At 48.7% G+C, this 15,444-nt stretch overlaps 1 protein-coding gene across 2 annotated transcripts in view; it reads left to right on the forward strand.

Moving 5' to 3' along the window:
• Positions 1-660: 660 nt before the first annotated feature.
• QSOX1 (quiescin sulfhydryl oxidase 1) overlaps positions 661-15,444 on the forward strand; it is a 43,612-nt gene continuing 28,828 nt past the window's right edge. Inside the window, exons 1-2 of one of the 2 annotated variants that reach the window (XM_055255037.2) lie at positions 661-1,021; positions 12,717-12,817. In XM_055255037.2, the coding sequence (XP_055111012.1) occupies positions 757-1,021; positions 12,717-12,817 (366 nt within the window). In that variant the 5' untranslated portion in view covers positions 661-756. Of the gene's footprint in view, positions 1,022-12,716; positions 12,818-12,885; positions 14,465-15,444 lie in introns of those variants that run through there. The other variant, XM_063627482.1, reaches the window with a different exon arrangement.

The raw sequence follows: 15,444 nt of genomic DNA on the forward strand, positions 1-15,444 counted from the left end.
AGTGGGCTGAAGAGCTGGATGTGGGGGATCTGGGCTGCTGGGAACGCCGAATGTTGGAATCGCCCTAACAACCTTACGAGGGTGGCCAGATGTGGGTCCTGAGGAAACTGATTCCACGGCAACGGCCCGCCAACCCAGCACACCCCACAGTGGAGAGGGGGCTTCTGATCCATGAGTAGGACCCCTCAAATGATGTTCCCCTTTAGATGGTCACGGACATCAGCAGGGGTGGGTGCATCTGATCCTGTGGGGTCTTGGTGGTCGCAGACCACGCGTCCCTCTTCTCACATCTAATTCACAACGTCTCATCGCTCTGCGGGAGCCCAGAACTGCCCTAAAACAGCCGAAATCCGGGTAGTCTATTCCAACGGACTCCTCTTCCGTTGGATACGGGGGCCGTGAGAGGCCAAACAACCTCCGCAAGGCCCCCCCCACCCGCAGCGACCGCTCGGCTGACGCTCCATTCCTTTACCGGAGTGTACACCTCGCCTCCTGGGGCCTGAGGCGGGAACCCGGGTCGCGCAGCTCTGAGGCCTCGGCGGACCGCGAAAGGATGGCTCACCGCCCGGCCAGAGCCAGCCCCGGCAACAAGCTCAGCCCCGCCCGCTCCCGCGCCCAGGCGCTGCCGGCGGGGCGGGGCGGGGGCTTAGGGGCGGGGCCACGTGGCTCCTCCTTGCGGGCGGAGGCTGGCGGTGCCGCGGCGCCGGGACCCGACTCATCCGGTATTTGCTTGTGGTGGTGAGCGCAGCGCCGAGGATGGGGAGGTGCAACCGCGGCTCTGGGCCGCCGCCGTCCCTGCTGCTGCTGCTGCTGTTGCTGCTCGCGGTTCCCGGCGCTAGTGCGGCCCCGCGCTCGGCGCTCTATTCGCCTTCCGACCCGCTGACGCTGCTGCAGGCGGACACGGTGCGCGGAGCGGTGCTGGGCTCCCGCAGCGCCTGGGCCGTGGAGTTCTTCGCCTCCTGGTGCGGCCACTGCATCGCCTTCGCCCCGACATGGAAAGCGCTGGCCGAAGACGTCAAAGGTGAGAAGCGGGGGCGGACCCCTCCACCTGCCCGGTGGGCAGCCCCCTACTCCGGGAGCGCGTCCCTCTTCCAGTCACCTCCGCCCACCTCTTCCTCTCCGCGCATCCCACGCCCCCACCTTCATGTTTCTCAGCTCCATTTTTGGCTCCCGCTCCATTGCCTTTTCCTCTTGGCCCTCATCCCGAGCTTCTCTCCCCTCTCCGCGGCCTGGGCCCCCAGACCTGCCCTGCTCGCCCGGTTCGCCCCCCGCCAGGTTACTGCCTCCTCCCCTGCGAGGGGTCTCCTTTGTTCCTTCCTCCGCATGGTCCGCTGACACCTTACCGTTTCCTAGTCCAGCCTTGTGGCAGTCCTCTTCCTTTCCTCCAGGGACCCATGTCATCTTCCTGCCAGGTTCCCTAGCTGCTGTGGGTCAGTGCTGGGGAGAAAAGGGAACGGACATCCATTTTGCCTCCCTGCCACTTTTCTCCACTCCCTCGACTGGTTGACCCAGGTGGTACATAAACTTCCTTTCTCATTTTTGTCTTTGATGTGGGTATGCCTACCTGGCAGTTTTCCTGTCTCTGTTCCGGGCCTCTCCCGACCTGCCGCCTCCAGCTCCTTAGCTTCTGGGCCACATCCTTCTCTCTCTTCCCCCGCTCAGACCCTTATATTTTAACCCCATGCACCCAGAGGCCTTTGGTGCGTGTTTGGCTCTTGGTCCACGTTCCCAATCCCTGGTTGGGGCAGCAAAACTATGTTTCCTGGATTCCGAGACACCATCAACTGTGAGACACACTGTTCATTTTATGACAGCCCAACGGGTAGAAGGATAGGAAAAAACCACTACATGTATAAAGATTTGAAGGTGAACTCTATTACAGAAATGCTAAAATTTTGAAACACTTAAGACTTAAGGTCGAAGAAGTATGGTAATAATAGTAATTAATATTTACGGAGCACCTATCATTTCAGGCACCTTACTAAGTACTGGGCATACATTGTCTCATAGTTTCCTTTCCACAATTTAAAGATTCCTGTGGTGTCACACATCCACCTAACCCAGGTGGTAGTGGGTATTTGGCGGGCAGGAGTGGGGTAGTGATAGTGATTTGTTCCTGACTTGCTGCCTCTGAATGGAGTTACTTCCTGGCTCTGGTGCTAGGTCGCTAGCACAGGCTCCTGCCCTGAAATGGTCATTGAATGAGAACTGTGGGCATCTTTGGAAATAGGCCTCTTTCTAGAGAAAGGGGAACTGGAACCATTGGTCCACTGTTGGTATTTCTTGATAAATTCAACTCTTTGTGGTAGAACAGTGCCTTTGTAGATGTTAGTTTTCAGACTCACCCTCCCTCTTCTCCTGAGCAGCTTGCAGATTGGTTTCTGAAGAGGCGAGATGGAACCATGTGTACGTCTTTTAGCCATATGGTCCTGGAAAATTATTTTAAAATGAAACTTATAAGCTGTTTTGACCTCCAGTTTACACTTGCCTACATGCCTCACTGGTCCCATTAGCTGAACCTGCCTTTCTGAGCAGTGCTTCACACCATTTCAACACATTCGGTCAGGGGAGGAGTGGTGTCAACACATCTGGTCAGGGGAGGAGGGAGGAAGAACATGGATCATGGAACTGGAGCATCTAAGAGAAGGTGATCTCAGGGGACATTGTGGGCATGAACATCATAAAAATTCCCAGATTACTCTCCACTTTGAGGTTATAAGAGGTGTTCAGTGGCTGCAGATGGACATATTCTAGAATTTCTTCCTTCTTGAGAGAGCTGGAGGGAAAGATTAGCTTCCAGCTGACTCACATGTTTGGCCTCTTGCAATGCAGAGTTTTAGTTTTCCTATGAGTTGCATATCTAGATACTGACCCAGTCTGCTCCTGGATGAGGGTTACCACTTCCAAACAGGATTCCCCAGTGCATGGAGCCTTTCTCTAAAATAAGAAAGCGAAACCAGAATTTAACCTCTGAAAAGGAAATGGAAGGATCAAAGTCTGTGGGGGTGAGCCAGGGTAAATGGGAGGTGAGAGATTTCAGTGGAAACTGGAGATCTCCTGTGAGCCATTGGTGTAAGTCAGCCCTTGAGCCAGATCATGTTGGGAGGGCACTGGCAGAATCTGCTGTCAGCCGGCAATGAAGAATGTCCTCCACTCTAACCCAAAGGGGTGTTTCCTGGTGAGGCCCTGCTGAGAAGCTAGGGTTGGTCTCGCTTCATCTCTGTGTCCTGAGGTTTCTTGAGAAAGGTTGGTTGTGGGCCCGCAGAGGGCTGCTCTCATCCCACCCTGGGCTGTGTGAGTACGGCCCATGCTGTCTGCTGAGGACACCTGTATCTTGAGGCAGGAACAGAGACAGAGCGAAGGTCACAGGGAGAGAGAAGAATTTTGCAGCCATACTTGGCTGGCTTCAGGCATTTAATCTGACTGAATAGGGTTCATTTCTTCAGTGACTAGGGCAGTAGATTCTCTAGGGCACCTGCTGCCCCAGGGCAGAGCTTGTGTTTCTGAGAACCTGGTTCATCCCCTTTCTATTCCAGAGCAGCTCCCTTTGTCTCACCATATGTTTTGGAAATTGGTTGTATCCAATTTAGACCTTCATTGCTATTCACTGGCTAATCAATCAGCAATATTTGTTGAGTGATAAGCATTGTTTGCATTGCAGTTGGGGAAATGAGCTACTCACAGAAGAAAAATTGGCAACTGTTACAAAGCTGTGTTTGAAAAAGGCCAAAGGAGTGGTTCAGCCATTTCTTATAGGAACCAAGGGGAGGGGAAGTCACAGAGGGCTAATCTGATCACCAAAGGCCTTCATGCCGGTAGTTATTTATTACATGCTTGCCTTATGCCAGCACTTTGCTAAGGGCCTTCACAGGCCATTATGACAATCCTTACCCGGGAAAATATCTGAACTATGGATATTGTCTTCCTCTTTTTTTAAAACAGGTAAGTAACTTTCCAGGTTTACATAGATGCTGGAGGAGGTCGTTGACTCCAGCTCTTTTTGGCTCTCTGGAGCCTGGGCAGGTAGAGAGGTGGGTGGAGGAGGAAGGATACTCCAGGTGGAAAAACAGCATTTGCTGAGCTATGGAGGTGAGGTTCGTAAGGCGTGTGTTTGAGTGACAGTGAGCAGTGTTGGTTTTGCCCCCCTTCTCTTCCAGGGCACAGGCCACATCTGCTATGTGTACCTGTGATTCCCAGCACAGAGCCTGGTACAGAGTAGGAGCCCACTGCACGTTCATGGTGGCCAGTGGCCTGAGCCTCACAGGATTCCAAATGACAGTGTGAGTGTAGAACCTTCTGCTGGTGCCGTGGATCCTCTTGACTCAGACCGGGGGTGTCAGCCAGGTGTGAGGGGTAGAGAAGGCATTTTGTCCATCCAGTGATGTCACTGCCCAGAAACTGTCAGCAAGGAGGAAGGAAGGCATGAGTTGGTGACAGCATAGTGCTGACCAGCTGAACAGGGCATAAACTAACTCTCTGTGTCAGGAGAGCTCCTGAAGACTTCGGTGTAGAGTCCAGAGCTGAGAGTCAGTAGATTCTAGTCACTAGACCACCAGGTCTGACTGGCTCTTGGTGGTTTGGGTAAATCTGTGCCTCTGTCTTCATGGAAGCCCAGACCCACTTAACACTTGGAGGCTGCATGTTTCTTGTTAAGAGTTGTTTGCCATCCAGCACCTGAACGGTTGTCAGAGCTGGAAGGGGCATTAGAGATCATTCATCCTGGTCCTCGCTGATCCAGGAGGAAGCAGGGGTCCAGAGAGACATGTGGAGCTCACGGTGCTGCAGCCAGTTAAACTCCAAGCAAGGCTTCCTGCTCCACCCAGTGCCCTCCCTGCATTTGTGAGTGGGGCAGGGGACGCTGCCCTTGACTCCAGACCAAGCCCCCAGTGGGGACTCAGCAGAATCCCCACAACACCCTCACCAGAAGGCATCCCCTCACCCATCAATCTCAAATTTACAGCTGTCCAACTTCTCTTGCCTTGCCACCCTTCCCCTCTCCATTAGTCCATTTATTCTGTGGTTGGTAGAAAAATTATGCTGTTCAGAGCAATAAATGCACCAGGAAAAGGTTTTCTCTCCAGTAGTAGAGCTAGACTGATACTGGTGATCATTTTGGTGTTAGGCATTTAAGTCACCTGACACTTCAAAAAGCCTCTGTCACCGAACTCTGCATTGCGTTGACAGTAAAGCTTAAATGCAGCTTTGCTTTAACAATGGAGCACTCAGATAAGGACCTTCTCTGTTCCATCTCCTGTTACTTGTCAAAAGACAAAATTACACCACATTCAAAAATCTTAACTGGCTTTTATTTGTGATTCTAGAATCGTACAACACCACATTCTGTCTTACAGAATGAGTATTCTGATGAGCTGAGCAGAGGAGTTTGGTTTTATAGACAGAAAAAGGCTGAAGAAAGTAGAAACAGATCAAAAATCAGATTGGTTATTTCAGTCCCTTTTAAAGGTTAAAGCAGAGGAGACTTCTGTATGTTGGCTGAAACTGGCTTGTTTGAAGATTCGACTGTTAACTCACTCTCTCCTGATCTTGGAAGGTCAGATCGACAGCTTAGTTTTGGCTTGGTGGCGTGGAACTTCAGCTTGAGGGGCTCCATCTTGGTTTGGTCTCTCGGGCCTTGTGCAGGAGCTCAGTCCCAACCAATGGCCTCCTAGAAATATTATTTAACAATTCTCCCCTTTTGGTCAGGTTCTCACCTAGGTGAGAGTGTTACTAAAACAGGGCATCAGCACTACTCTCAATAATCATCGTTTTGGGTTTTCAGTCTTAACACATCATTTATAGGTTAAGGTGTCCTCATTATGCGTTTCTTGGAGTTTTGATCATTCCAGCTGGAGAGAGACCATTTAGCATTCAGCAGATGGCTGCATATAGACATTTAAGACTCTTTGAGAGGACACAGTGTAACAGGGAAACTACTATAATGACTCTCCCCGGGACAATACTAAGAGTTTACAATATGACACTTAGCCAGGGACCCATGAACCAAACCAACTAAACCAACTAAAATTGAAGAGATCAAAGAATGAGCTAGATGAGGAATTTACCCTTTTTAACCAAGTACTATTTGTTCGTTTTTTTGCAGCTGAGTCTCAATACCCTATGTGTCTGTCCATGTGCAACAGAAACTGTCAGCAATTGCACAGATTCCCGGTTCTCTAGTAGGTAGCAGTTCTGTTATCTAGTATCCCATGACTGGGTTAAATTAAAGCAGGAAGTGAGAACACGTGGGTCTGAAAGTCTGACTCTATAAAAGGGACCACTAGTGCAGTTTGAACAACAGTTGTGTTAGGGATGTTGCTGAAGTTACCCACTGGGCGGACTAAAGGATCCCTTTGGTCATGTAAAGATCTGGGTTTAGCGTGACAAATCCAAGATTTCGTGAAGTTACCCACAGAAGCCACTGATTGTGAAATTGTAACTACAGCATTATCCTGCCAGACGAAAAAAGGTAGACGTAATCAAGGGTAAAGTGGAAGTCTTATTCCAATGAAACTCTTGTTCAGAAGTTTTGGGAAAGCATGAAGTTGCCAACCTTCTTGTCCTGGTTTGCAGTTTGATTGTCTCTGGTTATGGCATTGGGCATTTTGGTGAACTCTTTGTGTGGCATACACATCAGGCATGAGACTTGTCCCTTGAAATGTACATCAAGTTGTTCAGCTTCTGCTTGTAGGGCTTTAGGCACAGAACAGTTCTTGTTCTTAGTTGGAGAATTGTAGCTAGTTATTGGAAGAAACTGGAAGAATTCAGGATTCAATCCATCTTATAGGTAGATGATAAAAACTTGAAAATGATCAACAAGGCTACAGTCTAATAACAGATGTACTATAGTTTTTCTTTAGGAACATATTTTTTCTCTCTATAGTCACCCCCATTTCTTTTCTTTTTTTTTTTTTTTTTGAGACAGAGTCTTGCTCTTTCACCCAGGCTGGAGTGCAGTGGCGCGATCTCGGCTCACTGCAGGCTCTGCCCCCCGGGGTTCACGCCATTCTCCTGCCTCAGCCTCCCTTGTAGCTGGGACTACAGGCGCCTGCCACCTCGCCCGGCTAATTTTTTGTATTTTTAGTAGAGACGGGGTTTCACCGTGTTAGCCAGGATGGTCTCGATCTCCTGACCTCGTGATCCGCCCGCCTCGGCCTCCCAAAGTGCTGGGATTACAGGCGTGAGCCACTGCGCCCGGCTAGTCACCCCCATTTCTACCAAAGATAATCAGGGTAAGCGGGAGGCAGAGGTCACAGTGAGCCGAGATCGCGCCACTGCACTGCAGCCTGGATGACAGAGCAAGACTCCATCTCAAATAAAATAAAATAATAAAATAAAATAAAATAAAATTAAATTAAATTAAATTAAATTAAAATAGTAAAAATAATCGGAGTAAGACTAATTTGCTTGCAAATATGTTTAGTCTCATCAAACTTGGCCTGATTATTTACATAAGCGTGGCAAGAATAGTGACCGACCACATAGGCTCTTCTTAAGTTTGCTTTGCTAGAACTTATCGATAAGGACTTTCAACAAACTTACCAGATTGAACTTTCAACAACCTCTCCAGGCTAGGAAGCCAAACCAAGCCCAACTTCAGATTTCACCTGCAGTACCTATAGGTTCATCATACGTATATTCTCAAGTATGGCATCACACTCAAAACCTTGGTAATATGACCAGTGTTTCCTGTTGTATCCTGTTATAAAGAGAGCAGATACTCATTGAACTTATGCAAATAACAGTATTGCCATAAAAATAAGAATATTCACAAATAGTTTCTGAATTCCAGAGAGATCTTGTAGGGAGAAAATGTTTCCATTTTTGTTCACAAGAGTATACTTACCAGATTGCTGTAAACTACAGATAGCTTAAAAGAAAATAAGTTTTCTTAAATCTGGACAACAAAACATTAAAAAGAACCAGCAACGTTTCAAATTTAAAAACCATAAAAACCCATAATTCTTCATTAGTTCATTTAGTCTCATGTAATTAATTCTTGTTCTGCTTGATCTTATCAGTTTTGCAGACCCATCAGTTTCTTTTCATTAGCGTTCTGGAAATTGTTTCCCAGTCCAATCATATTATCTCGAAGTTATCAGAAATGGTACTTATCAGAGACTTTTCCCTGGATCTCCTTGAAGATGAAGCACCTCAGGATTATAGTTGCTTAGAAAAAAGCTTTTAGAAAAACATCAGAATAAAGCAATTAACTGTAGACAATAAGACAAAATGGTTGTGGTTAAAGATCTGATGAGAGTTCATAATAATAATGTCACAATTGACAAGGGAATTTGGTTATCGCTGTGCATACAACATTTTAACCCAATCACCAAAATTAAGGCCGATAAGAATCATATTTCTAGGAATATCATATAATTTGGGGGATACACATTAATAATGTATAAAAATACATTAATAAATATAACTCAAAGAAGATTAAGCATCATTTCTTGTTTGACAATGCTTCCCATATAATTAATATATCAAATGAGCCTAACTAGTTTAATATCTCTCCTTTGCAGAATCTTTGAGATGTTCCAGGGCCCCCTGAAATGTTCCAAAGTTGCTTCAAGTTCAGAAAGCCTTAATTTAGAATTTGATTTTGGGAAGTTTGTACAAAATGTCAAAGGTTTAAAATTAAAACACTTAATCAGGCTGGGCATGGTGGCTTATGACGGTAATCCCAACAGTTTGGGAGGCCGAGGCAGGAGGATACCTTGAGCCTAGGGGTTCAAGACCAGTCTGGGCAACATAGGAAGACCCCATTTCTATATAAAAATTTAAAAAAATTAGCCAGGTGTGGTGGTGTGCACCTGTGGTCCCAGCTACTTAAGCAGCTGAGGTGGGAGAATTACTTGAGCCCAGGAGATCGAGGACAAGTGAGCCACGATCGCACCACTGCACTCCAGCCTGGATGACATAGTGAGACCTTATCTCAAAACAAAAACAAAAAAGCAAAACAAAAAAATCACTTGATCAAAATAGGATCACAGGTCACTGTTAAGTCACAGTCATTCATCTAACCAGAATGATAATTAAGAGACTTCAAAAGGACAATATAGAATGTTACATTGTTGCAGAAAAAACAGCTCTTTTATACAGAAGACTCCATTTTCTTAAGTAATCAAGGACCTAATAAAGACGACATGAAGCACAGGGAATCATCTTGATGAAACAAAGGATCTTTCTTTCTTAGGAGAATTACCTAAAAGGTACAGAAAAACCTTTCACTGTTTCCTTTTAAGAACAGACCAATACTTCAAGAAAACCTTGTTTTAACAGAGAGGACCAAATTCTGATTTTTCATCAGTGTACTTTTGATATTAAGGCTTATCAAAAAAAAAACACAAATACTATAAGTTAGCCCATTCGACCACACTTGTTCTTTTCTCTTCACAAGTTCCTTGTATCCATTAGTTTGTCCTGTACTGTTCCTCTTTCTCATTGTGAAATAACCAGTCACTCTACTTTAGAACAAAATGACTTTCTTTTTCCCTTAATTAAAATACATCCTTATATTTTATGACTTCCTTTATAAACCGTGCCATACTTCCCTTGCATACAGAATTATGTCCCTTATTATTTCTAGTTTTAGTTGCTTATATTAATTAGTTTTTACTCCTTAGTAATCTTAATTTCTAGTGAAAACTAGCAAGCATTGTGAACTGTCTTCTATTAACATTCACCATTTCATAATTTCTAAAAACATGTTTCCTCAGCTTTCCATGCTTATTACAGACCCAATTATATTCTCTATGCCATACAAAAACAAGATGCCAAAGCGTGTATACTTTAAACTTATGTTCAGCAATTATTGTTTCAGTATTTTAATTAGAAATGATATTTTGTGAATATCTATGACTTAATTTGATGCAAAATAACTGTAGGAGGAGGCTGGATATGTGGACAGGGGCCAAATGAAGAACTGCCTTCTTGTTGTAGATTTTCTTCTAAAGTCAGTTAGAGCCCCCAGAGAATGTTGAATAGAGATTGACATAATCAGATCCACAGAAAGAAAAGATCATTTGGTGGCTAGAGAGGCCAGTGAAGGGTGGAGCACATTAGAACCTCACCAGGAGAGAAATAATATGTTGATGTTTCTCTAGATGCCCTGTCATGAGAACCTGTACTAGCTCACGGGACACGGAGGGTAGGTTGGAGGTGAGGTCAGTAAAAAACCAGATCACTGGTTCATGCCAACCTAGGACAGGCATGAGGAGATGGAGGTTTGGGTGAGGGAAGAGACTTCAGAGGAGAGTGGACAGGATGTGGAGGCAGGTTGGGATCAGCAATCCCCTGGTAGGGGCAGAGGGATTGCATCCTGGGCCTGGCATGCAACAGGCCCCGACCATACCTGCCTTTGTGCAGGCTGCCTTGCAGGTGAGGTTTAAAGCCAAAGGATGCACCCCAGCTTGCAGATACTTGGATAGGGTCAAGTTGCTATCCTTGTGTGCTAAGGGAGTCAAGAAGTCTCCCCAAAAAGTGTGTGGTGGGGGGGTGTTGAGGAGGTTGGGGAAATGGCATCATAGAATGTAGCTCACCTGACTCTGCTAAATACTTTTGAAGTCTGACTCTGGTAAATACCTCCATCCACTTCCTCTTCCCAACCCCCCACCCACCTCCCTCCTTCGAGGAGTCCAGAAGCTACAATGCCAAAAGCAGACTACCAGCAAGAAAGGTGGGGAAAGAAGGGGGTGGTGTGGCCACAGGCCTTCCTCCCAGCTCCCAGAGCCTCCTCCCTTCTATCAGCCCCAAGAAGGGCCAGCTTAGTTGCCTTCTTTCCAGGGATGCGTCAGGGTGTGCCAGGCTCTTCCTGCATCTGTCTCGTGGAGGTGAGGGTAACACTCCTTCCCCAGGCATAAAGTGTTCTTAGGAGCTCTGATACCTTCTAAAATTGTGTTCTTCTCAGACATCGTAAGGAGTAAGTTCTAGGGTAGAGTATTAGGGTGTTTTTGCATTGCTAAAAATAAGTACCTGAGGCTGGGTAATTTATAAAGAAAAGAGGTTTAATTGGCTCAGGGTTCTGGAGGCTGTACACAGCATCTGCTTAGCTTCTGGGGAGGCCTCAGGGAGCTTTTACTCATGACAGAAGGCAAAGCAGGAGAGGAAGCAGGAGGGGGTTAGGAAGTGCACCCTATTTTAAGCAATCAGATCTTACGAGAACTCAGAGTGAGAACTCACTCGTTACCAAGGGGACAGTGCCGAGCTGTTCATGAGGAATCTGCCCCCAAGATCTAATACTTTTCACTACCGAATCTAATACCTTTCACCTAATCTAACATTGGAGATCACACTTCAACATGAGATTTGGAGGGTACAAGATCCAGACCATATCAAGTGGGGTCAGAGGTCCTGGTAAAACTGTGACCATCAGGGATGTTATTCAGATATTACTGTTCTGTACTTAATGGCTTCTGGGTGGGCTGCCTGTGTAAATTCCACTCCTTGCCCCTGGGGCATGAGCTTCAAATGGGAATTGTGCCTGCCACCAGGCAGGCCTCTCCTCCTCTCATCTGCCCCAGAGATGCATGTGGGTCCAGCTGCCATGGAGGTCATCCTGAGCTGTCCAGGCAGACACTCCCAGTCTGGTTCCTTCTTGCTACCTTCTATTCTGGCTCCCATGCCTCCCAAAAACCCTCCTCTCCAGGCAGCCTGGTCTCTGCCAGTCCTCTGCCAGTCCTCTCCTCCTCCACCTTGCTCAGGCACTTCCCTGCCCACTGGACCGATGGTCTAGGGTCAACTCTGTTTCCACCTTTCCTGCTGAGCACATGCCTTGGTCTGTGGGGCTGACCTCTCCTGGCTGGGTCCAAACTTGAGAGTTCTGTGCCACATGATTTGGCCCCTGTCACTGCCCTCTCACGGCTTGTGTGGCTTCCTCTGTGCGCACCTTGGCTTCCAGCTGGAGCAGCCTCCATGTGGGTGGAACTTTGGTGGATGCTCACAGGGCACCTGACCTGGAACCTGAGCTCAGGAGAGCTGCCTGGTATATGAGCTTGTTTCTTCTCAGATCCTGGGCTGTGGCCCAGAATGGTGCCATTATTCTCTCTGCCAATGTTTCAGCGGCCAGCAGCCTTGTGGCCGGGGGCCTGATGCAGGGGCGGGGTTAATCTGCCAGACTCTGGCCTCAAGGCTTCTTTCCCTGAAGTTCCTGGATTCCAGATGCTCCTATTTCTGGCTGGGGACCCAGTGCCTGATACCCTTTACCCCAGTCACTCAAGCTCTGCCCACTACCAGTATCTCTGGCCCCAGGAAACTTCCCCAAGGGTCCCCTGGGGAATTCCAGATCCCCTAAGGCATGTTCTCCACCCTCTGGAACTGATCCCATTTGGAGCCCCAGGGACAGAGGCAATACCAGGGCTTTTCCCGGGGAGGTGGGGGGCTGGGGAGATGGCGAGGAGCAGGGCAAACTCCTGCAACATCTCGCAGCCCCCATCCCTGGCCCCGCTTAGTAATGGGGAAACAGATACCATTATGAGGCAGTGTGACTTATGCTAATCATCCAAAACACAGGTTCCCTTTTCTGAGACGCTAGCTAAATGCAGACCAACCGGAATATCTCAGAGGTCCTTTTCCAAGGAAGGTGTGACCTTTGTCATAAGAGCTTTGGGATCAGGTGCTGTGGGGTTGGCAGGGGTGAGGCATTGCATTGGGGGAGATGGGCAGGCAGAGGGGGTACCAGCCCCTCTTATTTACCCCTGGGTTTTTTGTCCTTTCAGCCTGGAGGCCGGCCCTGAATCTCGCCGCCCTGGACTGTGCTGAGGAGACCAACAGCGCAGTCTGCAGAGACTTCAACATCCCTGGCTTCCCGACTGTGAGGGTGTGTGACTGACAGGAGCGGAAGGCAGGCTGGGCCTGCTTTGTTTCCCTTTGTATGGGAAAGGGGCCATGTGGGATGTGTTGGGATGGGCAGATTTCAGCTGCTCTGATTTGAGCTGGGAGGTGATCATCACTTGGGCTGGTGAGAGCTCCCTGCTCCCAAGGTCCTCTTCAATTGCTCTCCCTCTTGACCTCCAAGCCTTAAGAGGTCTGATCTAACTCTATAAAACCAGGATTCAGGCTCTGACCCATCTGTGGGTAGGGTCAGACTCTAGAAGCCTAGTGGTCCCCCATAAGGGAACCCCAGACACTCTGGCAAGCCTCAGCCTTCTCAGGCAAAAATGCCTTGAACCACAGGTAGCTAAGAAGGGACCTGTCAGGGTAGCCTCACCCCACTGTCAGAATGTCAGTGCCTCAAGCAGCAGGGATCCCCAGCAAGGGAGTTATCACACCCAAGGCATGAGGGCTCTGTCACCCCCGCTCTGGTAGAAAGTGGCACGAGATCTCTGATGATGCCTTACCTGCCAGCCTACCCAATGCAGGGGATCAACAGCTTAATTAATGTCTGAACAGCTTCCAAGGCTCTCAAATAGGAGGCCCTGGATAGCCCAGGGCAGCAAGGCTGCTGCAGTTATGGTGAGGGCCCTCCCCTGGGCTCAGGCCTGGCTCTAATCCAATTAGTTTTCTTCCAGATTAGAGAAGCCAAATTCAAATCTCTGTCTCTGTATCACCAGCTATAAATAATATGTACCCTCCCACCAGAATGGATCTAGAAAAGCAGTTTCTTCTGTAGCCATTGAGGATAATTAGGAAATGCCTTTGAAAGCTGAAATGCCAAGCATTGTCCCTGGAACAAGATGCCTCCGAGCTGGGGGTAGGGGCGGCCAAGTTTCAAGCAGAACTGTGAGCCAGAACTCAGCTTAATTACCCCAGCAGCATCCATCCGGGAAGTAAGGCGGTGGCTCCACCAGGAACGTCCAACTCTAACTCCATGTGACCTTTCTGTTCCTCGAGCCCAGTGCAACCCCCACTGGATTCAGGGTTTCCACACCTAATAGAAGTCCCTTCCTAAACTGTTACCACATAGCGTCAGGGCCCCCCAGGCCCCAGGTTTAGCTGAGACCAGGTTGGTCTCCTGATAGTGTGGGTGTGGCGAACCAACAGCTACTGCCGCATCATTGAAAAGTGGCAGCAGAGAGACTGCATGTCAGTCATCCCTTTGAAATAAAAGGCCTTTCTGGCAGGGACATGGTGCTATCCTTGGCCCTAAGGTGTGTAATTGAAAATATTCAAACAGGGCACTCTGGTCCTTTGGCTGAACCAGAGTGAGTGGCCCTGAGTAGGAAGCTGTGGGCAAATTAGTATGGCAGCAGGAACCTTCATTCACAGGCTAATATTTTTCTCCCAGTGAGCATGAGCCACAGGGGTGCAGCCACTGCCCAGCCCCCAGGGGAGGGGTTGACACTGGTACAGCAGCCAGGGCAGGACGACTGATTGGAGTTCTGTAGGGCCTGACACCTGAGCTTTCTGACTCTGCCTGGGAGAGGCTGGGCACAGCAGGGATGAAGGAGGCGGCCCAGGCCCAGGAGGTCAGAGGCTCCTCAGCACCACCCCATGTCACGCAGCACACGCAGCCTGGATGCCTCAGGTGAGTCACCATCTCCTGAACTGCCTGGCTGGCTGTGGGAGGGGCGCTGGGAGGGCCCTCGCTGGGCTCCTTGGCCCTCCCCTGCCTCCAGACGGCCAGCACCTGGCAGGGCCAGTCTGGTAGTCATCTGTCCACAGACCAACACGGTGGCCTCCCCCGGCAAAGCCTTTCCTGCCTCTCCTGAGGAACCTGTGGCTCAGTTTTGGCCAGGGGGAGGCACCCAGTGCCCAGTCCATAGGCCAAGTGGCTTGAGCTGGCAGGTCCCTGCTCTGAGGTTCTACGCAGTGGCTCTCAAATAGTTTCTTACTGTGACCAACTGTAAGCAATACACATTTTTAGATTGTGATCCCAAAGTTGGTATGTATCTGCTATCACTAAAACAAAAGTTTCATAAAACAAAATGTGCAGTTAAACTTACTAAGTGCAGTTAAACTGTGATATTTTCTGTTCTTTTTTTTTTTTAAAATACGGCTGTGATTAAATACATTGATTTGACAGCTCATTACAAGGTTGCTTCTAGTGTTTGGAAAACAGTACTCAAACAGATTCCAATATCCAGAGATTCGGGGCCATGAAGAACCCGTGTGCCCTTGCCAGAGGCTTACCTGGGGACTGCTGGTGGGCCAGAGACATAGCCCTGTTGCCCTGCCTGCTGCCCCCTGGGGGCTGGAGCTTGTACCTTGCACTCTGTCCATGAAGAGCTGAAAGGCAAGGGCCCATGTGAAGCAGGGGGAGGAGAGAGTGCTTTTGGTATGATGGGGACAGGCCCACACACGAGAGTCTGGCCTCCCCCAGTGGCGTGTGTGACTGTCCTTTTCTTCTGCCTCCGGCCCTTTGTCACTATGAGCAAACAGTGAGCTTCTACCAGCCCAGCCTGTTTAGCAAACACCTGGGCCCTGAAGGGCGGGCCAGCCGTGTCAGGTCCCCATCAGGCTGGAGCCAGAGCCCAGCTGGAAGGAAACAAAGGTGTGGGAGAGGGA

Source organism: Symphalangus syndactylus, chromosome 12, assembly GCF_028878055.3.
Source record: "Symphalangus syndactylus isolate Jambi chromosome 12, NHGRI_mSymSyn1-v2.1_pri, whole genome shotgun sequence".
NCBI classification, from domain to species: Eukaryota; Metazoa; Chordata; class Mammalia; order Primates; family Hylobatidae; genus Symphalangus; species Symphalangus syndactylus.